This window comes from Lipomyces doorenjongii, assembly GCF_038497915.1.
Source record: "Lipomyces doorenjongii strain NRRL Y-27504 unplaced genomic scaffold V1508scaffold_146, whole genome shotgun sequence".
In the NCBI taxonomy this organism is placed as follows: domain Eukaryota; kingdom Fungi; phylum Ascomycota; class Lipomycetes; order Lipomycetales; family Lipomycetaceae; genus Lipomyces; species Lipomyces doorenjongii.
In genome coordinates this window covers 1-23,151 of record NW_027118213.1, presented here as the reverse complement: position 1 = coordinate 23,151, position 23,151 = coordinate 1, and the positions used below count along the sequence as shown (strand labels likewise).

The following is a 23,151-nucleotide window of genomic DNA, read 5'->3' as shown; positions in this document are numbered from 1 at the left end:
AAATAGCGAATATTATTCGCAGTGGTTGGGACTTGCGAATAACGAATACGAATAATGCCGATTACTGCGAATATTCGTATTCGGAGCAGCCCTACCTGTCATCCAATGCCCAACTACTCCAAGGACTGCGATGTATCCAAGGTGAAGATGCGTCCAAAAGTTCTGTATCACGTGATTGTTTGTTGTCGAATTTGAGTTTGTGAGGTCGGTCTGCGAATCTAGAGTCTGGGTAGGGGGTAGGGGCCTTGCGTCCGGGACGCGCGCCAAATTCTGATTGCTTACGTAACGACCAGATCTGTGAATTTGCACGTCTGGCGGCGCCCATATGTCTACGGGAAGGCACCCAATGATTGTACAAACTCACTCTAGCTCCGATTATGACTCCGATAGTCTTCGAGTTTATTTATATTTTCGGCCAGGATAAAGCTACACCCCCTTACTAAACCGCCCTTTCCACCACCGATGGCTGTAAGATACCAGCCTCTTCAGTTGAGTCAAGGAATAATTACGCTGCACTAACTACATTTGTCAATACTCACCTTGGAACAACTTTCAACCATCACTATATCCCCCAACGGAACCCGCGATATTGCCGACATTGCACCGTAGCGAGAGCAAAAAAACAATTAGGTCACAGCCAATTCGTTGAATATTAAAAATTGAATTCAACTGAGCAGTTGGTTCCATATACTTGATATAAACGACAACTGCTCCTTGCGAAAGTCATCATTTTCCGCTCTCGAACTATTTGCTTTAAATACAAAATTTGATGCTTTATCGCCGTACTCTGGCCAATATGGAATTTTATCGACTAGGCTTTATTAGAAATGAGAAGACACTTATGGGTATCTCAACTTACTTCCATGACGGTTTGGATCAAGATCGTGGACAAAAGCAATATAGCTCCTGACCATCAAATCTGAAAGATCATGATCTGACTGGTACGGTCCAAGTGTATTCGGAATTGTCGAAGATGGATTGTTAAACACGTATACAATCTACACAGTCTCAGACAAGTCGCACAAAGGATCCTGTAAACCTACCTCGGAGTAATGTGTCGCATAAACAGGTGCCACGGTCGCGATCAGGTTCACAACTCCATTCCAAGGATATTGATCAAAGCGGTAAGAGTAAACGGTATTTCCTTTCTGGGCGAACTTTTGTGCAGTCTCACGTCTGCCCGCCTGAATGAACACATCACCTGCGATAGCAGCGCCTCTCTTATACTGGAGACCTTGATCAGCAAAACTTATGTTTCCGGCGTTAAAAGGGCAACCTAGTGCCGGATTATCAGGGTATAACTTCAAAAATTCTTCCACAGTTGCCGGCGGCAGTGGCCACAGACCTAGATAACAGACTTAGCATCCTGGTGTACATACCAGATATTAAGAAGACTCACTGTAAAGCCAATTGCGAACGTCTTCAGTTGTATTTAACGTCCCCCTCGGTCCCCAAAATGGAGCAGTTCCCTCATCGGTGTTACTACCGACTAACAATGAAACTGGAGCAAAACTTCCTTCATTCATTAGAGTGGCAGGCGACTTTGTGAGAAAGTTGCCATCGATAATTGGTCCCCACACGTATGGATTTACTAAAGCATAGAAGTCCTCGTACTTAATTGCCCGCAAGCAATCGAGAGGAACTGTGGCATTCGTGCAGCTATATAGATGTTAGGAGGAGTGTCGTTAGTTAATCGTATTAATATATACTTCAGGCTGTCCGTGAGGTTTTTGTAATTGTCGATGTATTTGTCTGTATGAGCAACTATTGTATTTCGGTTTCGTTAGTAAATCACGAGCCAGAAGATCTGTATATTCTTACATGTCGGACCCAAGGCTGTGCCGCTCTACAATGCTGTCAGTTGGAAGTTTATTTAGTGCTATAGATAAAAGTATCATACCTCCATGATGGCCGCACGGAATAAATTTTCGTGATTACCATCGAAGGCAACCGTCTGATAGGCCACGGAAAATGCACCAGCACTTTCACCCCATATGGTAACTTTCTTATGATCTCCGCCAAAAGCCGCGATATTTTCCTGAACCCATTTTAAAGCGAGGCGTTGATCAAAAAAGCCGGCGTTGGCGCTACCTTCACGATAAATATCATCACCAGTAATGAAGCCAAATACGGAAAGACGATAATTAAACGAAACTGCTATAATGGGTTTGTCAATTGCCACCGAAGAATTAACGATATACGACAAATTATAAGTTGGATCAGCAGAGGATCCACCGTTATAACCTAATATATAGGTATTAGCTGACTGGTGGGCTTCAACTGTTAGCAAGCTCACCTCCACCATAGATCCACACTAGGACCGGTACATCATCTCCTTCCTTAATAAAATCCGGCTTAACGACATTTATCGTAAGACAGTCTTCCTTCATTGTCCGATTCTGAGAAAATTGTGCATATCCGGGACATGAGTAACCATATTCTGTGGCATTCCGTATATTCCAATTTGAGTCATACGGCCGTGGATGTCGAAATCTCAAATTGCCATCGGGCGGTTCGGCGAATGGGATTCCCAGAAACGCATGTTGTCCAAAGTCATGGAGATTAAGTCCGACTAATGTCCCATTCGTGACCGTGACTCTAGGAGGACTATTTGTAAATGCCGTAACCACACTGCAGAAGCACAGTGCCAAGGTAAGAAAGAAGAGCGTAACCGACACCATTTTAACGCAACACCCTCGAAAGGCAGTTGTCTGTAAAATAATTCTAGCTATTAGAAGCTGCTTAAGTATTTAATAGAATCTCATGGCGGGATAAAGAGCGGGCCGCTTCCGATTATGTAGTATTTCATTATTCGGTTAAAAGCTGATTGCATTGCCGAGTGATGTCCGCCTGCAGGAGTTAAAAATGCGGGGGTGTCAGATTACGGATACCTTAATCAGGCTCAAGGTTTGGCGCTAACCATTTTGGCTACTCTAAATTTAGGTTAGGCTAAGTTTGACAGATTGCGTTGCGGGGATGTATGTTACGTGCCTATGTTCGTTGCTCCAGCCATTAAAATTCTCTTGATACCGTTGACTCGACCCTCGTAACGATTTCAGCTATGACTCAATTTGTTTGCTTGCCTCTTCCGGACCGACCTGTTCAAACAGATTGCTCTATTTTGCAATAGCAGCTTCTATCGTTTCCAAAATCTCTTCACAAGTTTAAATCGCGTCGCTCTACAGTACCATGAGTCTCATCATGCCGTCTTGCATGTACTCCTTCGTAACGGACTCATGCACCTCGAAGTTTCTCTCCGATATGCATGCGTACGGTCTGCCAGTGTTCTGCAGTGTGCAGAGTATAGTGCAAGGGAGAAGAAGACGTGCCGGTACGGAAGGAGGTTTACACGCGCATTCTACCTTATTGGATGAACCTGGGCTCTTCCTAGAGATTCCTCATCTGAACCATCTCGCCTATCAACAACTTTTGAGCCGGAACAGGGAAGTAGCTTATATCGAACCAAGTGCGGCCAGATCATTAAAGCGCGCTAATTGGGTGGACAAGGAGGAGCTTGACCGCCGCCGGCAGAGCGGGTCTTGTCTTCTCTGCGGGGTACGTAATTTATTACACGACACCCTGAGTTGAAGTCAAAGTACTCGCGAAGATACGATCATCAATGGGCAAAGATGGAAGACCCCGAGATCATAGCAAACTGGTTCGAGCTTGTACGGAACACGATTCAGAGTTATGGGATTGCTGAGGAAGACATTTACAACTTCGACGAAACAGGTTTCCAAATGGGTGTTATCGGGACCTCAAAAATTGTAACTTCTGCTGAAAGATATGGGAAGGTGTTTCTGAAACAGCCCGGGAATCGGGAGTGGGTGACGGTTGTTGAAGCGGTCAATTCCTCCGGATGGACTCTCCCACCCATGGTGATCTTCAAGGGAAAAGTGTTCCAATCACCGTGGTTTCGCGACATACCAGAGAATTGGACGATAGATGTGAGCACCAACGGCTGGATTACTAATGACCTTGGGCGACAATGGCTTCAAGAAGTCTTCGATAAATATACTCGGGATCGGACTAAAGGCCAATATCGACTACTAATATTGGACGGTCAACGGAAGTCATGTTACATCAGTATTGCACAGAAAAATTTTATTATTCCACTCTATATGCCGGCTCACTCGTCCCATCTGCATCAACCGCTCTTTTTAATGTGTCTGGGCTGTCGTCGTAGTACATCGATCTCCTTGCGTTCGGATTGCGGCCTTCCTTTTAGGTGACATCTTGTGTTGCTGTTTATCCGATTTTACCAATGTGTTGGAGGACTCATGTATAAGATGGAGAGTACGATTATATACTTTTACTGATGCTTTGGAGGGCGTATGTATAGGATGCTTGTATTTTGAAGATCAATCTGATATGTCTTGTCATAATTGGTCATAGGTCAGTTGCTGCAAATACGGCAGCGGTTAAATGTATGACGGCCATGACAGGTTAGACGCTATTGAGTACTGTATCATTGTAAAAATAATCAAAATGACTTACTTGCTCCACCATTCCACCTCACCGAGTACATCAGAACCCCGTACTTAGTCCGGCTTGCAATGTTGCACTCAGTATGTCAAAATGACTGATGGTGTTTCTCTTCCCATGGAGAGTGTGGCTTCGTCCTATACTTCAGTTCTCTTATTTCTGTCCACATTGCGCCAAGGCGAAGCTTGCACATTTTCTGCCTTGGCGCTGAATCAGTTCTTGCAGAAATGAAACAATTCTGAAGTTTATTGTGTAGAATCAGAAAACTTATTTAAGTGGATATTGAAGCCAATTACGAACATAACATTTCTGACTGAAAAGTCGACTTTTAAAACTCTCGTATACGAACCCCTGAAAGAAATGACAGTCACCCTTCAGATTTGACTGATTTAAAATAATCAACAACTTCTAGCCTATGCTTCCTACGAAGCAAAATATATGCTAAATTGGAACATGCTGGCTACCGTTATATTCAGTCATGGGGTTCCTGTCATCTCCGAAAATCAAAACTCTGTCAAGTTGTAAAAATGAGGGATCACCAAATGCATTAGCGATAGCCTCTAGCTGCTTCACAGTCATATCGGTACCTGAGTCTAGAGGCCCTATCCTAGAGCTAGGCCCCAAGGGTGCTGAATTAGGAGTACCTAGCGATGGTTCTGGTGCGGGCATGAAATACGGTTGGGACGTATTGCCATAAATACTTGAATCCGCCTCAAACGATAAGGGCAAAGGAGGGGACGCAAAAGATAAAGATTCCGGACCGGGTTCAAGGTTGAGTGAAATTCCGCCATTGCCACCATTTTGTAATTGGGTCCTATTAGCATTTACCGCTAATGTCGAAGGCATATGGTCTGGATGACTTGAATTCCAACTGTTTGGACTAGTGCGTCTTGACGGCGAACATTGAGTCTCTTCAATATCGGGTGCATTTGCATCGTCCTGCTCTGAATCGATTGAGTATACAGGTTGTTGAATATCGACTCTAGTCTTCAGTTCGCCTGCGTGAGCTTCAGCACGCAGCAAGTTCCGACCAAATCGAAGAGCCAGGTCATCTCCACACTCGTGACGGCGATGTAGAGAAGAGTCTTCGCAACCTTGCCATCTCCGCGAAAGATCTAAAAGACATTGCACAATATGATGATACTCCGGTATTAGCTCTTGCTGATAGAAGAACGATCGGGCCAGTAGAGCTCTGCCAGCAATAAACAAACAGAATGCGAACTGGGGATTAGTGATTCCAGAATTATACGTGAGATATTTGTGCGTGATAGTATAAATTTCTCTGGCTGCCGATAGGCATGTTTCTGCGCTGGTAAACTGCGATGATCTCATACTATTATATTTCCAGGTTGCCGTAGGATATGCCATAAACTGATGAAGTAGTATAACCGAAGTATTATGCGTGATATGCGCCAATGTCAAATTCGGATCCATTCTAGGCTCAGTCTCGTGGACAGTGGCTTCTTGCCATTGCCTTGGAAGACTACGCTTCCACTGTACAAGTCGCAGATCAAGCTCTCTGAATTGAAACAACCAATGCGCTAAGTTTTCCACATTGTTGGGGTCGACATTCTGCTGTAAGAAAAATTGAGTAATCTGAGAAAGGTACTCCGTAGCTTCAATGCAATATGCAAAGGCACCTAGAGACGCTGTCTCCTCCGTGTAATTGCCTTGCTTTGCGGAATATCCGTTAGTGCCAATTGGGACAAAATTGGATGGCGGGTGAGTTGTTGACGAATTGATATTCACTTCGCCAGAGGAGTCTTGAGAGACGTCACCCATACCGAAGTATCGAGTTACTACGGGTGTCTCGGCTTCCCATATAGATCCTTCGCAGGGTAACCTCCGGTGCATATCAACGCTTTTTATACTTGGATTCCATCTGGTCACGGGTTAGTAGTTTCTTGCGATCCAAAAACTCGCCGCAAAGTGCGTACCCTGTGGAAACACTGCAAAATCTATCGAGGAGAAACACATTCCAAAACAACCTTCGACGTTCTTCCGACTCCGTCCAACTTTTGGGTTTCGCCAAAAAGGCCATCCGTCTAATCATTTTATTTCCTCTTCGATACCAATATTTTTTCCTGGAACTGCTATTCTCTTTCTGCATTGGATTTTGTGGCCGGCCAGTCTCCTCGTCATCAGAGTCCTCGAAAGAAAGCTCCAAGTGTTCCACGGTTCTGGTCATCGAGTCCACTATGGCCCAAGATCTTGGACCTTTCCCAGATCCTATAGTGTCAAAGGCAATAATGACTAAAGCTTGCAGGTTTTCGACCGAAAACATCTCCATACTTAACATTATTACATGATGCCGGCAAGCTCTGATTGTATCCTCCATTACTGTCATATCTGCTTTGTTATAATACGACGAAAACCTCATCGTAGCGACGACTATGGCATGTAAAACCGTGGCCACAGCTTCGCGTTCCGCTGGATCATGTGCTTTGTGTATGAATGTAGCCTGATGTAATATCGGTATCCACGGATGGATTATCTTGAAATAGAGGTCGATAAGATCGTATAATTCATCGTTTGGAGGTAAATGAGCTACAGAAGGTTGACCGTGGGACAGTGTTGGCGAAGGGAGGTCTTTCTTGCTTTCATCCTTCGCTGAAGATGGCGAAGTTGCCGTTGCCGAAGTATCCGCACCACGGGTAGGAGTTTGATGATCCTTCAAGTCTTCAACACCAGTATTAGAATCTCTCTTTCGTTTCTTTGTCCCCAACGCATTCGTTAAAGTGGTGTCCGCAATTTCATCGCCTCCGATAGCAGTGTTGCACAGATTCAAAAGGTCATCCTTTAAGTTCTGCACCTGAGTCTCTAGGGATCCACCGTCTTGTTGTGCATCTTTGCCTGTAGCAGATTTTCGTATGCTTAAAGGTTGGCCCGTGGACGGGTCTGATAATTGTCTGATTAACATGCATTGACCGAGAAACATTCGTTCCAAGTTTGTTATGCGCTGTGTTAGAGCCTCAATCACACCCTGCTTAATACCTGGCTTTGATCGGGTATCATCGTAAGAGCACTCGACACCTAGCTTAGCACAGTGAAAGCAAGGTTGCGACCGAGTGCATTTGCGTTTTCTTTTCCGACACGCCTGACATCTATTTGGGGATATTAGACTCAACTAGATCAGTAGGATGGAAGGCACGTACGCAGGTCCATCCTCATCCACGTCATTTTGTGTCCAGTCTGACGTCTGCGTATTCCGTCCTTGGGACGCAAGAGGCGCAGGGAGAAACGTTGTGGTGTCGAGGCCTCCGTCCACGCTGATGTCGTCTTCCATAGGAGGTGTGGATTGAGCTACCATGTTGACGTTTATTCAGATAAATTTCGTAGCATATATGCGTATCGACAAAATGCATTCAGTTTAAATCTTATTAACTAACGTTCTTCAAATAGCGGGTCTACTCGGAAGTAACACAGTTAAGGTGAAGTTGACTAAGATCTAAAGATGGCCGGATAAAAAGTGGGGAAATGGTTTAGGGTTTGCCTCAACAATATTTTGACGGTACCGCTTGTATATTATTTGGACTGAAGACCTGACCCCGGATTTTGAAACTATGTTATCATTCAAAAATTGGCGGTTACGCCTTGCGATGCTCAATGCGCTGAGGCTTTACTCAGCGCCTCAGCGCACAGCCGCTCGCTCTTCGGGATGCACGCCCGCAACGGGGGACAATATTTTAGCCACTGCCGCCCCAACGACTGCGAAAAGCCATTGGCGGTACTCGCAAACATGACACCGCCTTATTTTGGTGGAGGTGGTAAGGAAGACCTTCCTAAATAGGTCGACACAAGACCCGCTGGACTAACACTGCCGTACCATTGTCTGGGACTTGGTACCTTCTTTAGTGGAACTTTGCGCTATAGTAAAAATAGACTGGTGCAAAATCTCAGAGTTGTCCAATTCTTCCGCCACTCTGCTGTAAAGTGCTTCACACGAGAAGTTTGGATGTGATTCGCATATAAAATAGAAATATTACTGTACCATAGGATTCTATTAAGCATATAAATTAATTATATTTAACTATAATTATTACTATTATTTTAATTGCTACAGATAATCATAAACCCTACCATTATATCTCTTTCCTAATAAACTTTAAATATCTAAAAATGGTTGGCATAGATGTATACTATCTAGTCTAACAAAGCCCATCTAGAGGATTGAATATTTTAATTTAATATGATGAAATGGATGGGCGGTTCACTTCGCTTGGGAAGTACGTTACATCCCGCCGACAACAACACAAACTACATCACATGCAGTCAGGGTTTCAGACTTCAAACCCTAAGACCCTGAAATAACACGATAAACTATAGTAACTAAAGAAGAACCTATGCAAGCCTGAAGCCCATTAGCACTTAGAAGTACCAGTATTAATTTGCAAGTACATGCAAATACCCAGCTCACCAGAAATTCTTCAACTCAATGATACTGAACAAGACAATGATATACTTGAACGTTTTTGATCTTTCGAATGTTGGAAAATTAGAACCGACCCAACTACGCCAAATTTAATTCATTACCGGGGGGGCGAGATTGGTTCTGGTCCCGCATGTGAAAGTGAGACTTCGCAGCCTTTCTCATCGTATTCTTACCGACGGACCGAGAAATTCCAAGAGCCTCTTCATATGGTCGTTTGTATTGAACTAGAAGTGCTTCCTTATTCAAAATGAACCGACTAAGGGCGCACTGCATCCCAGGGTTTGATTCGCATTGTTGTATAGCCAACGAAAGACCCGAAGAGGCTCCATTGCCACCTCGTCATTCTCTTCCGCTGCCTCAGGATGCTCAGTAGGCAGAAGTTGGAGCGATTCCAACTCCTCAACATACGTTAAGGATCTAGTACCTTCCTCAACATAGTCATTCTGGCCAATACCGGAACTGATAACCGGGTCACTATCGGCCAGCTGGACATCACTGAAACTAATGAAGGGCAAGCGTTCCTGAAATAATGCCGCTCGAAATGCGGGCGGTGGCTGCACAACAAACATCCCATTTCCATCAGGATGCGGTGAGGAATAAAACGATACCAGATGTTTGCAGAGATATCGTGAATTAAAAATAAAAGAAAGACAACTGCAAACTCATTTTTCCATATCCGCACGGTAGACTTCGTCGCGTTTGACGACAGTTGTACAATTGATGGCTTTTGCACACCTTCGCCATAACTGAACAAAGTCATTGTAGATGTTTGGCACCTCGCGCCCTGCTTCGACCCTTGACTGCAAGTGAATACTTGAAGGAACAAGATCAGTAAACAGTACGTAACAAAGCACATCAAGTCGCGGCTTAATAAAACGGGAAATGTAATCCTTTTTCAGGATTCGCCAGTGACTTTCAAGTCGCATCGTGGTACGCGAAATTGGGATTATGGCATCCGACCCACGTCGCCCACACATAGAAGCAATCTCCCACCTCGACTTGGGCGTATTCAGGTCTGTACCAGTTAATCCAGAGGTATCGAAAGACCTTCGGCTGGCCTACAGAACCACAGTAATCAAGCATTTCACGAATAGCAGACGCAGGAATTCCTTCATATGTTTCGTACACAAGAGCTCGTGGATGCTTTACAAAGTCGCCAACAACCTTTGGTAGCGGGTGCCTCAAAAGATGGCGCTTAATCATAGCGCGTAGTTTCGCGGCTTACTCTCGGGTGCATACTCATTTGACAAAATCCATTCTGACTCATCGGACAAGAAATGCAAGTACTCTGGCAAAGCGCCTTTCCGGATGGAATTCCTAGCATTTTCAACTGAGTGAGCCCCATTATTTTTCGTCTTACTAGTGATATGCTAATCTATAGCTCGCAGGCTATGCCACAGACACAGATGATGCTTGCACGCAGGGTTGTTTCTCTTGAAAGCAAGACGAGCGGCGGTCAACTCTACTTCGCAGAATTAGAATCCCAGCATTTTCAAGCGCAAGGCTAATATCTAGTCACCTGCAAAGTGTTTATCTGTGTGTACCACATTGGGATTTAACCCGGCATCCCTCAGAGCAGTAAACCACGCTGTCAATTTCGATCCCCTCTTGCCATCTTCCCGAATACCACGGGTATCTAGCAGAAGGTAGGAAAGAGGAAGAGAAACAAGGTCGTACTCAGTGAGAACACAATACAACTCATATCCGTGTTTGTTTGTATTGAATGTAGAGTCGACAAATATTTCGCATTTTCGACCGATCATAATTGACTGTATCACTCAAGCAGGGTGTCACGAACGCTAGTGAAACACCTGGTTCTTGGAGGTCTTCAACGAGCTGATAGCCATCTTGTTCTCTAATGAGCACCTGGGCGGATTAGAAGTCATTTTTAGAATCTCTTTCCCACAGCATTCTAGTAAATGAGAGCCAGACGTTGTAGACCTGTTGCCTAGTTATTGTGCTCAGGTCCCTCTTCTCAAACTGATAGTCATCTGCCATTCGAACTAAGTTCTGATATATCTGCCGCAGAGAAAGGAGCTTATGCGCATCGATATATCTTCGTACTTCATCGGTCACATGAACCTTTGGCGTTTCAGTATGACCTCTATGGTTGTAAACTATGACTGTGACCCGCCATCCTTTGACAAAATGATATGAAGCAGGCCGTGGCAATCGAAGAACCCCTTCCGGACTAAATGGGAGTTGTATTAGCAAGCTATAAACTGCACCTACCTTGTGCAATGTCGGGTTACCTACTATTGCGTCGGACTGAAATAAGCCCCCCTTTTTCTTCGTTAGTGTCAGACAGCGTGTAAGGGCATCTCAGTCCAACTCTTCCGGACGTATCGAGACCACTGTCAGTAAAAGATACAGTGCTATCTTTACCCAACCACGATTTGAGACACTCAATTGCCTCTATAGTCTCGATCCCAAGTCGATTCCTACGGTCCGTTATTGTTTATCTTTGCACTTGAAAACAAGCGCTCAGGTTCTGCGGACATCGCCGGAATTGACAAAACATCTAATGCCATGATCGAGAGCGCTGGGTAAGACTTCCGCTGGGTAGGTTCTAACCACCACGCTCGCGGGTCTGTGACCTCAGGCAACACTGGAGCAACGAGATACCTAGTGTATTCGTCCTGACCCTCTCTTCTTCTCCGCCCACTTCTGGAATGAGTTCAGGGGACGACCAGCTGATTCTGATGACTGAGTAGGAACTGAGATTGCGGTAGACTTATACTCTGTAATCCAAAAGTCAAGCATTTGTTTCCGGCAAGGTGCATGCCACTCTTTAGGCCAGTTGTTGTCAATATAATCCCATTTCCATTGCGGCGACAATACTAAGGCAGCAATATACACTGGTGATCTCTCCGTCAATACTTATCCAACTTAGCCCAACCTGAGTTACAACAAGGACTCATAAAAGGGTCATTAATGTAGGCACACTTTGCCCCCTCAAACTGTTCAAGCAAGAAGTCCATTGTTGGTAACACCTTATCAATAGTTGCGCTTCTGTTACTAATGTCGCGTCGTAGAAATATAGAAGGAAGTCTTGAATTTTTTGCAAATCCTGCCAATCCTTTTCTGACAATAAGTCATCGCCATTCTCTCGATATTGATGACAAAATATGGTGATTGCTGTCTTGAGCTTCGTTGCAGTACTAATCATCATATACCAAGAGTTCCACCGTGTAGAATTATCTCGTACAAGGTTACGGCCACCACTAATCTAAAATTGGCCAACCGTTGTGTGCTTCGCTGAATATACACCACGATATTATGCAGCTTTCCTAGAGGTCCCTTTTGTCGCCATTGTTGCATTTCTAGTCCTGTAGGTGTTGTCAATAAGCCTCTATTATTCTCTACAGCAAGAGCTTCAGGGTCGGTAGGAAACAAGAAGGACTGAGCCGCCAAGTTTATAATATGACCGTTACAACGAGGTCTGTAAATCTGAGTGTCGTATGTAATTTCATATTGATCGAAAAGCACTAAGCTAAATAAATGTGTTAGTGATGGAGGTGGTCTAAAGCGTTTGTACGAACATTTTGAAAGAGCTTGCATCGTATCATTGTTGCTTGCATTATCCATCACAAAGTATCCAACTTTTGTAGCAATTCCATAATCATTGATGACACTCATTACGCAAGCTCCTAGATTCTCCCCTGAATGCCTGCCATCTAGCTCTTTTATGGCCAGAACGTAGTGCTGTAGTTGGCCTGACTCCGATATGTAGTGTGCAATTATACCAAGAATCGCAAGAGCATTTGAGAAGTCCAAATATCTACTGTAAAGTGAACCTTAACGTCCAGTTTCGTATTGTTGGTACACAATTAGTAGCCAATTGTCAATCTCTGGATTTAGATAATGAAGCAAAGCCATAACTCAGGTAATGTAGCCATGCGAAATGAGCTGCCACAGGTCGTAATCCATTTCACGTATAGTTGTTCGACGACTGCAGGGCCCAAATTCCCGAGTAGCACCACTAGAGAGGCAGCGACGTTTGTACTCAGGTGTTTGTCGCGCGCTCTTAAAAGCCTCGGCAATTTGGCCTGCATCAAGGTAATTCGAGCTTCTTGAGCAGAGGACATGTCGATATCATGGCGCAACTTCAAGTGATTGGAAATGGCAGTGGTTCCGCCAGATTCCTGATAGTCGGTCGAACAATATTACATCGCCAAATTGGCTTGCCCTTGTTGTTGAGAATGACCTCATTACGGCCTACCGGGGTGTGAAGCCAAACTTTAGAATAGCGCCTGGGCTTTGTAGTTGTAGCCGTCGACGTGGCTAGAGACTGAGACGACGACAGTCCTTGAGCAATCGGCGAACCAAGGACTTCAAATAATTCGCCATCAAATTGTGAGAGCATGTCAGAAGCCTGCGAACCCATTTCTGCGAATCTATGTAAATCGATTGGTAGAATGTGTGTTGTTGAGATTGGTAATCACGTTGGACACACTAATTTGCGGAATTGTCTTGAGTCTTTTAACCTCTTAGCCTAAAAATATCTAGGCACCGTTTACGCTGCTGTCCTAGATAAGGTTTAAGGTTTAGGGTTATTTATGGTAATGTATGGTCATATCATCAGGGGCCATATCGTATCATATCATACGGGTTTGGGCGGTATGATATGATATCATATATAGTAATATGTATTACCATATGGCTCATACTACCTAACACACTGGGGGAATCTGAAGGTCGATTATTAGCGTAGTAGCCTAGCCGCCGGTAGCTATTGAAGGGGCGTATAGTTCATCTAGAAGTTCAGTGATTCAAGGGCATTATAACGGTGCCATTTGCATGACTTTCGGTGCTGATTTGTTAGCAAATATTAGCCACTAGAAAGCATACCCTAAGCACCTCATTCCATGCCTCTGGAGCTTCCGTAACACAACGAGTTTCCGGGTGAATCCCAAAGCCAGACTGACCAAGCAACCACTTCCAATCTTTGTAATAAGCCTTGTTGACTCCTTGTTCGTTAACTTCTCGATCGATAGAACGTGTTGAACATTTGAATGGGCTCTTGATCGGACGACCTCCAAAGCGTCTACCTAGGCCTCTTGTAAAGCCTGAACCCTTATCCAAGAGAGCTGTAAACAACCCCTCCTCCATTGTATAGGTCCATGCTAGTCTTGAAGGGCCCTGGACATCTGTTTTCTGGCCTTTTTTGATAGGTCCAATCTCTGTAAACTCTGGTCCGGATTCGAAAGCAGAGGGCGTGGTAGAGGAGTATCGAAAGAGTCTTCTGAATCACGAGGGGGGGTGATATTCGAAACGCTCTTCTCGCGGCAGTGGCGGGGAAGGGGAAGAGACAGTAATTGTATCTTCTTCAAGAGGCTCTATAAACTGTGAAGGCCGTATAGTCTCAAGGCGACTTCCCTTTTTATTGGTACGGGTCAGTTCAAAAATATCAAATATTGATACGAAAGAGAAATTAGAGGGAGAGAATTATTAGCGAGTAAAGCTTTTATTATTAATTACTAGAGTCGCGTTTAGCGGTTGTAGGGTAACTTTAGGCTCTACTATTTCTCAACGCGAAAATTTCGTGTCTGAGCCAGGTCACGTGCGGATCAAAGTGGAGCTCCGTTTACACTTTTATATGGAGCTCCCATCAGCGCCTGAAACCCTGTTTGTTGGAATTGGCAAGGTGCAAGGGCGATTATTCGACTTAGGATTCGTATTCAGCAATCTGTAGCTGTGTGTTTGCGATCCAATTCCAAAGATAATTCCAGTGTTTTTAACTGGTTTCGAGCAATAAATGTATTCATCCAAACTGTGAACTGATCTCAGCGGATTTATGGACTATCGAGATGCGATTTGAACAGTTGCACTTGAGGTCGATCATTATGCCTCGTCTTCAATTAATGAAGCATGTAGCACTGAATGTGTAGGACTGGACACGAATAACCAGTTTACAAGTATTCGTACGAATATTCGCAATTCGAATATAAAGATTCGATTATAGGTAATTATTCGTATTATCGTATATTTATAGCCCTTAAGCCCTTAAAGATGGGAGCAAACTTTAACTTCTAGATGTTACCCGGGCTCTCCACTCAGGCCAAATAGACACTAGTTACTTACCCTACCTATTTTTATTTCGCATGATTCTAACATTTCCCCTACGAATAATTACCAATCGCGAATAGTGACTAGCAGCACCCTAACCCACTTACCAATCAACGAACTGCAATAATATCAAATACGATTAAGCAAAATACTTATTCCTGTCCAGTCCTATAGATGTGTAAGATTAAGCTACATTCAAGCAAGGACTGCATAATTTTGAATTTTTGATCGTCGCAAACTACTGCGACTGTTCATGGCCTTTAGACTAGTTTCCTATTGAAATATGCGATATTGATTGGTAGAGCACAGTGGAAGTAAGCTCGATTAGAACTTTTAAATAAAAGGAAAAAGGGTTGCTGGATGTCCGTAGTCTTAACTATCGTATCCAAGGTAATTGAACCTCTATATATACTCAGAAATACTGTGTAGTAGTACGCAATGTGTCTAATCCTCAACAAGCAGTTCTTATAGTTGCAGTTTCAACAGTTTCCGACAATGAGGTTGTGGCTCCACCTCGTCACAGCAACAAGTGTCATTAGTAGGCGATCGGAGGCATCGTCATTATGCAGAACTACCAGGCACCAGATAAGAGGCTAAGCAAAGACGGGATTAAATTACAAAGGGTCACCATCACCAGATGAGAGCCTGACGAGACGCCGGGACTTAATTTCAACGTGAGCCAGACGAAACGATAAACTTCTGGGATCAGCCGGGATCCCTGTCTCTGCTACTATGTAAATATGGTTCATACCGTATGAGTATATTATTGTAAATAAAAAGGCCGGGAAGATGAGGTCAAAAAGCCCCTTTTCATAGACATAGACATTCTATCGACAGCAAAGCTATAGCTATAACGTCCCGAACCATCTTCTACCATCTTGCATCCGTTGTGGTGCGCGTTACAGTGAACCGACCTAGTAGGCGAAAACCAGGGAGCCCCAACTGGGCAGGTCGTCAACGTTCGTATAGACGGGTCCTTCGAAGCCCTCTGCCTTGGCCGCCATGCTGGTGAAAGGGGCATGGAGGCCCCTCTTGACCACGTACTCATAGTAGAGCATGTCCCAGATCGGTCGTTGGTTCGTTATTCCTCGGTCCTGCTCCGATATATTCGCCCAGGGCCCATCCACAAGCACTGCCTCGCACCGGTACCAAGCCGGGTCGTAGGGAACGTTGTAGTTGAGGTTGTATTTGGCGCCGTACTCGGCTCCCCTGAGCAGAAGATTATTTCCAAGTTTGAACAGGTCTGTGCCCTGACTCTGGGCGGTTTTCGCTGCCAAGGCGGTCCAGGCAATTCCGGAAGTCGCGTGGGCTAGTCATCACACGAATTAGCTTGACTGGCACAAGTCGGTTGCTCTTGGATACGTCGAATGGATACTTACCCTGATCACGTCCGGATTCGGAACTCTGTCCGGTCCTTGGTTCGTAGAGCGAGAACACACTGGCACAGCGGTCGTTGACGTAGGCATTGATAGCATAGTTGTACAGATCAACGTCGTCGAGGTAGACAGCAAAGCTCAACAGGGCCTTGATGCTGATCATTCCGTAGTTGGCCTGGCCGATCACGACTGACTGGCGTGAAAAGAGCCAGTACAGCTGGTTACTGAAGCCTGCGCCCCCGTACCAAGCGGCGCCGGACTCGGTCCAGTTGCCCTCCCAACGCATGATCTCAGCGGCATTGACGAAGAGGTCTCCCTCGAGGCCGACAAGGAGGCTCCGATCGACGCCCACAATGTCTGTCAGGGTGCTGCCCCACGCGTTCAGGATGTCCGATGTGAGCTGCCAGTGAGCCTGGTCCTTGGTGATGTACCACATCAGGGCGTTCTGCCAGGCCGCGCGGACGTCGTGGGTGAACGTCGTGTAGTTACTGATCAGGCCGCGCGAGAGATATGCCTTGGGGCCTTGCATGGTGTAATTGGCCTGCGAGTAAGTGTCGGCGCTGAACTCCTTATACGCGGAAGCCCAGGGCTCCTTGTTGGTCAACACACCGTTGCGTATGCGCTCGAGATCCTCGTGCGAGTGCCAGATGCCCGGATGGACAAAGTCGCCAGGCTTCTGCTTAAAATACTGGCTGGCGTCGACTCCATTCTGGGAGCCCAGTTGCTGGATGGGTCCGTATACGCCAGGAATGTCCAGGGTGCGAGCATTGCACATGCTGGCCCATGGCATGGCCACGGCCCAGAGGACAAACGGGATAATCTGGTGCTGCATTTGAGTCAGCTTCAGCGTTCATCAGAAGCTCATGGTAAGGCGGTATATATTCAAGTCACTGACCTTGTTGGACATTGCTCGTTGTAACCGTTGAATCCCAGAAGAGACCCAATGGAACTCTCGACAGTTCTGCTGTTTCTGGGAGGTAGGACAGCTAGTGGCGTTCACTCTATTTATACCCTATTGAGAACATAAAATTGAGTGGATTGACCAGTCTTCGCTAGTTGGATCCGGGCTAAAGCTCGGAGTGGGAACGCGAATGAAGCTGATTGGATCGGCTATCGCGACGACCGCGGGGAGAACAGGTTCGCTCGCTCGGGAATTGAAAAGAAGGATCGCAGATGCCCAGAAACGGAAGTGTGGAGCACGACCTGCATTTCCTTCGGTCCCCGGAGGAAATGCGGGAGAATCGCCGGTGAGAGGACCGAAGATGCCTGAAGTGTGCGGGGTGTGTCCAAATTGAGGGTCTACGGTATTGGCTCTCGGAGTCGGGCGCACAACCTTCACAAAAACCGCGCCGCACCTGACAACAGAACATTTACTTATTCTGGAGTACTTTGTGCTCCAGGGAGCAATCGAGACCCTTACCCTGGAGAGGAGTTGTTGAAAGCGCCCTAATCCTAATATTTCGCGCTTTCTGATTGCTTATCATAGAAATTTGATAGAAGTCCGACATAACTAAGAAGAAGAAGAACGAAAAACATAATACAAATCCTACAGTACAATGATACTCAGTTCTCCAAATCTAGCCTTTCTGGCAGCCTTCGATGCGGCCTATACTTTTTGACTGCAAATTGCGCCATTTTTCGTCGAGCTCCCGAGGGTATGCTTCTATGAAACGCCATGTCTCACCTTGCAATTGTCTCTGGTTTGACGCGACGCGAAAAGTCGAGTGCGAATTTTTTCAGCCATCTCTTTCAACAACTCCGGTGTTGCAGGGTACCCCGTTGCTGTAAGACTGTCAACCATCGTACTAGCGTCCAATAGAGGGAAATTCATTCCTTCTGTGGCCCCAACAGCTTTTGGATTTTCTCGTCCGATTGTTCCCATTTAGATAGTTTTTATTAGAGAACATTTATGAGTTATAGTGTTCGCGAAATCCTGGGGGCAATTGGTGTCCTGGTTCCTCATTTATCCAGCTTCCCGATACCCTACGTCACCTTTTTCCGTTTGTCCTTTCTCTGTATTCCCCCGTCTTTCCTTCTTCTTTGTCGATACTATTCCAATAGATCTTTGTCTTGTAATCGACTCCTATATCCTAGCAGTCCTTAGTGTAGATTCTGACAAAACCTAAACAATTGCTTTATTCCTCCATTTCTTTGGTTGAGAAGCTGTGCTGCACAAGGTAGTTCTTCTCGCATGTGGTGGCCTTCACTGATTTGTCGTTCTTATTTGGGAGCTCATTGGATATCTTTAGTATTTCATGCTTCAATTCTGTTATAGGATGTGAAGTTCAGTGTGCCAAATTCTTTCGAAATTTAGAATTGATTTTTGTCTTTACTTCTATACTGCATAATTGATTTGACTTCTATTGATTGTTTTCGTTAAGTCTTTTATTATTTGTTCGAACAATATAACTAGTTTATGTCGCGTTAGGATTTATATCGTCGAATCAGGATCCTGTCTAACTTCGGTATTGAACATAGCTAGTCTACTTTCAGTATAGTACTGAAGTTTGTTGTATGACGGACGGGGGCGGTATGGTGCACCCAGTTTAGTCCCAAAAAACTCTATTTTTGTTTCTACTGCATAACTTTGGTGTAAATATACGACATATTTAAATATAATTTTGGAAGTATATATCATCTGTTAAGTATTAAGAAAACAATGCATATTTGAAGACCCGAAATCAATTCCTCACCCTTCGCATTCGCTTCTCCATTATGTGACCTCTTCGATTTTCGTCCCATTGATATTTTCTAACTGACTGGTGGGATTTAGTGCAATTGTAGTTATCGAGAAAGTGCGTTAAACCCACGTCCAACCTTAATCTGCAAGCCGAGATCAGAGTCGAAGAGCCTTGGTCACACAACCTGCCTCGATCGTCTCCAATCCGGCCTGTAACTGCGTCCAAACCTTCTCTTGCATATTTTGTCCCTTCCAATTTGTCACGAACGGTGCAAACCAGTGCCTGCATATCTTGTCAGTATATTCATCTCTGGGCCCGGGACTGCGATACTCGGAAGGCAAGTACACTTACTCCTTGATATCACACTGTGACAAATACTTCCCGCGGCTCTCCTCGCCCGACATGGCTGCGTGCAGCAGATTGCGACTGCCCTCCTCAGATGTGCGCGCTAGGAAGAATCGAAGTAACTTGACCGCCGACTTATACACCGGTCCTAGATTGGGGATCAGTTCCGTTTTGCAGAGACCTGGGTCGAGGAGATTGATCACAACGCCCGACCCTGAAACTGGGAGCTTAGTCGCCATTGCACGGACGATTTAGAATGCGGCGAAAATATCCACCTCGTTTCCATCCACAAACTTCGCCATCGCATGCAATCCACTCGTTAAAATCGTCATCCGAGGCACTATATTCCTTCTCTTGCCGCCTTCCCTCAGCACCTGTAGCAACAACATAGCGAGTAGCATTGTTCCCAGCACGTAAAAAACGATCCCACAGGCCAGGCCGGCTCGATAAACGATGTGACTCTGCCTCGTTGTTCCGGATATGCGCATTCGATGAGTAGCAGCGGTGCAGCGGTCTGCGTCGTTCCGAGACCCATGCCGATGAGGAATCGTGCGGCTACGAACATCGGATAATTTTGGGCCGCACCGTGGAGAATGGCGCCGATGGTGATAGCCACACAACCTCAAAGAATCGGCTTTCTGCGTCCGAACTTCTCGCAGATTGGGCACACCCACGGCATAACCACCAAAATGCCAAACGAGATGCCGTTCGACATCGCGCCGAGACGGCCACCGGTTGGGTGTCCAAAATACTGACGCCAGCTCTCAGAGTGACTGTAGACCATTCAACATCGAAGCGTCGAAACCTGCTGTCATTTGTGTAAGCATAGAGCAGAGGAGGAGGAAGTTGAGCTTTCGCAGATACAGGTAGTGGATCCAGAGCTTGTCGTGCTTCGGGATTACGTCATATAGGACCTTGCCCTCGCAGCCGGAAGACTCTCCAATGTCGTACTGCATGTTGTCTGCGTTTGTGTGTATGGACTTGATTCCGCCAGCGACGCGAGATACGCGGGCTATATGAAACGAGGTCAACAATCATCGGTATTATGTAGCCACTATGCCCGCGTAGAATGCAAGCGCCGTCGATGGCAGATGTTGCGACTTGGAGTGGACGCCGCAGAATCCCCTGACCCAGGACCCTGAACAACGGCGTAAATCCCAATCTGGCTAAAGTTTTTCGGCCCAAGTAGTCATTCGCGTAAAGAGATATCCTCGAGCGACGAGGGAAATAGTTGGAAAAGAGACTCACAAAAGCAAGCCATTCTTGAGGTTATTATATGTCACCTTGAATAGCATTTCAACTGACCAATATTCATAGAATAAGAAGGTAAGTGCGCAGAACAACAGATGTCGACATATCCGTCTAATTATATAGGGATCTATGTGCCTTCAGCTGGGGAGGTTACCCGCTTTAAACACCTATTTAAACGGAGAAACATTGTAACCCTATCTGCTATTCCTCTTTGGGACTAGCTGGAGTTGACCTCCGTACCTCTGAACTCACGATCATCCCGCTATTGTGCTTTTAAGTCGCCAACAGCTTGTGAAGCAACATCTTTCTCAAGTTGCTGTAACTTTCTCAATATCTTTCTCGGTTCAGGGTCCGAAATTCTTGACAGTTGCCATGAAATTCTCGAACTGCGGCACGCTGTTGAACATTCGGTGGCAGTGTTTTCATGTGATTGAAAGTTTGCGGAAATACTTCAGCCAAGGCTTTCATCAACGCCTTGTCAGCATCGGTGATGACTACCTTAGGCGCGACGTCCGGAAATACTATGGTCTCTATTATGGTCTCTATGGATATGTTATTAGCTTCGACAACGGTAAGTTCTGGATTCCTTAAGCTTACTTGATTGCTCCAAATCCATCTATATGAGTGTGTCTGTTCATTGGTAATGAAACATGAGTGCTACACGAGTTGTTTGATGATTGTTGTCCACCGCTGCAATATTGACAATTTTGCAACATCGTCAGGATGGTACACACACAATGATTCGAGAGTATTGTCTGCTGCTCGTATGTTGTGCTGAGGAGTCTTTCACAAGTGCCAGCATCGCCTGCTTGGCCTCTTCATTCAAGGATCTGATTTCCGCCTATGCGAACGGTTAATCCTTTCAGGTTGATGACCATGATATTCATCGGTTAACTCAGTGATTCCCACTGGTCATCTTGCTGTTTCTTGAAGCGCACTCGCCAAGAACAATGAGAAAGAATGCTTCGGGCCTCCTGGTGACGCGTCATACCATTTTCAACACGTTTTCCTACCACCGCTGGAAGGTTGCGTGTGATGGCTAACACGTTGACATCGGATTCCGCAACTCCCAATTGGTCCATAATGATAGTGTCATTTGTGTGGTAGAATTCACTAGTAGTTATTTATGGCAAAGGGCGTAGTTCTTGACGCGTCATCCACGCGTTTATGACGAAGGGCATATGGCTTTGTATCGCATGGTACGGTCCAAACTTTTAAGCTAGTCCCAAAAAGGAATAGCGGGTAGAATTTCGATGTTTCTCCCAACTTTAACACCTACCTGACGGTTTTGAACAAGTGCAATTAGCCGCTGCAATAAAGCCTAAAAAAAACTAGCGAAATTTTCGGTGTCACTGAATCCCCATGCGAATCTAGACAGCCCGGGTTCCAGTCCTGCTGCCGACTGACATATAGCGTTTGGTTGGAAACCCAGAATAGCCATTAATGTCGCAAAACATATGTGTGGAAATATGTAGAACACTCTAGCCTACGATAGTAGATTGCAGAATATTCTAGCACTATGTAAGCATGACGCAATTGGGTATTGGGTGGAATGCCTAGAAGGTTCCAGAAGGAAATGACTCAATTATATATAGAGGTCATAGGAACCTTCAGTCATGTACATGTTTGTTTGCTAGTGTGTGCTTCAATATTACAACATATTTTCGGTGTCCCAATTTGTACCGGTTTGATCATTCAAATCGGAGTAGCTCGCAATCTGTTGCGTAACTACACTGACACGGAAACTCGTATGGTCTAAGGAAGGGGGCCGGAAGGAGAGTCAGTAACTTACCGGGTTAATCACCTATGACCCTTCCATACGAAAAGTGTAGTATACTGTTTTGGTCGCCTTAGTCAGTAAGTTATTTCCTGACTTGGGTCAAGGGAACAAGCATCGATGGGGCCGGCTAAATAGTTAAAACCCTGGGACGCGATCGTCCTCCTTCAGGACACTGATCCTCAAATCTCCTCTCTCAATAACGCGAGCATGTGCGTCTCCGCTGCTCAAGAATCCTCAGCTCACTGCAGCAGCCGCACTATTAAACGACTACTTGCACCTGCACATAAAACATCGAAATGATTTTACTGTAACAAACCTCAAGCCTTGCTGACATGGCCACGCTAACTGTATAACACTAAATCAGTCGATTCGCATAGGCATCGCTGTGTTTGCGCAGTGTTTAATAGTCGTTTAATAGCTGAAGAGGCAGTACGACTTATGCTGATGATATACCCAGGTTGCACTGAGCTGTGGTGTGCAGTCGCACAGCTATTGGAGAGATAATTGGTCAAAAGCGGACTTGCGGACAGACCAGCCCGCGCTCGCGCTAAAACCGGCTAGATGCAAACCGGGGACCAACTTCACCACAACCTAATTTAGCAGGTAACGCCAACGGCGCCATCAGATATTTGCCGACAGCAGGGCTGTGACGGATGGCGGATATTGGCGGATTCTATCCGCCAAATTATCCGCCTCGAATAAATATCCGCCGCATTTTAAGTTGGCGGATAT

General features: G+C 45.5%; 6 protein-coding genes across 6 annotated transcripts; 1 reads left to right on the top strand and 5 right to left on the bottom strand.

The window, feature by feature from the left end:
• Positions 1–344: 344 nt before the first annotated feature.
• Positions 345–2,681, bottom strand: V1508DRAFT_464977 (alpha/beta-hydrolase; the record flags this gene model as incomplete). The annotated part of the gene is made up of 8 exons (XM_066942912.1): positions 345–811; positions 860–998; positions 1,044–1,345; positions 1,400–1,659; positions 1,710–1,764; positions 1,822–1,846; positions 1,901–2,244; positions 2,297–2,681. The coding sequence occupies 8 exons, from the start codon at positions 2,679–2,681 to the stop codon at positions 666–668; spliced, it is 1,656 nt and encodes a 551-aa protein (XP_066792313.1). The 3' UTR covers positions 345–665.
• Positions 2,682–4,808: 2,127 nt separating this feature from the next.
• Positions 4,809–8,108, bottom strand: V1508DRAFT_61299 (fungal-specific transcription factor domain-containing protein). Its single transcript, XM_066942977.1, has 3 exons — positions 7,641–8,108; positions 6,423–7,589; positions 4,809–6,367 (listed from the first exon to the last, which is right to left on the bottom strand). The coding sequence occupies exons 1-3, from the start codon at positions 7,793–7,795 to the stop codon at positions 4,927–4,929; spliced, it is 2,763 nt and encodes a 920-aa protein (XP_066792312.1). The 5' UTR covers positions 7,796–8,108; the 3' UTR covers positions 4,809–4,926.
• A 1,724-nt stretch (positions 8,109–9,832) lies between these two features.
• Positions 9,833–11,448, bottom strand: V1508DRAFT_407112 (uncharacterized protein; the record flags this gene model as incomplete). Its single annotated transcript, XM_066938832.1, has 8 exons — positions 9,833–10,097; positions 10,157–10,276; positions 10,316–10,379; positions 10,437–10,614; positions 10,688–10,783; positions 10,859–11,021; positions 11,042–11,108; positions 11,388–11,448. 8 exons carry the CDS (start codon positions 11,446–11,448, stop codon positions 9,833–9,835), a joined length of 1,014 nt encoding a protein of 337 aa, XP_066792311.1.
• Positions 11,449–15,664: 4,216 nt separating this feature from the next.
• On the bottom strand, positions 15,665–17,667 carry V1508DRAFT_464975 (chondroitin AC/alginate lyase). The gene is made up of 3 exons (XM_066942911.1): positions 17,258–17,667; positions 16,366–17,188; positions 15,665–16,295 (listed from the first exon to the last, which is right to left on the bottom strand). The coding sequence occupies exons 1-3, from the start codon at positions 17,267–17,269 to the stop codon at positions 15,901–15,903; spliced, it is 1,230 nt and encodes a 409-aa protein (XP_066792310.1). The 5' UTR covers positions 17,270–17,667; the 3' UTR covers positions 15,665–15,900.
• Positions 17,668–18,995: 1,328 nt separating this feature from the next.
• V1508DRAFT_61248 (uncharacterized protein) lies at positions 18,996–19,889 on the bottom strand. Its single transcript, XM_066942976.1, has 2 exons — positions 19,395–19,889; positions 18,996–19,325 (listed from the first exon to the last, which is right to left on the bottom strand). The coding sequence occupies exons 1-2, from the start codon at positions 19,625–19,627 to the stop codon at positions 19,199–19,201; spliced, it is 360 nt and encodes a 119-aa protein (XP_066792309.1). The 5' UTR covers positions 19,628–19,889; the 3' UTR covers positions 18,996–19,198.
• Positions 19,890–22,097: 2,208 nt separating this feature from the next.
• On the top strand, positions 22,098–22,466 carry V1508DRAFT_61239 (uncharacterized protein). Its single transcript, XM_066942975.1, has one exon. The coding sequence runs from the start codon at positions 22,192–22,194 to the stop codon at positions 22,396–22,398; it is 207 nt and encodes a 68-aa protein (XP_066792308.1). The 5' UTR covers positions 22,098–22,191; the 3' UTR covers positions 22,399–22,466.
• Positions 22,467–23,151: the final 685 nt, after the last annotated feature.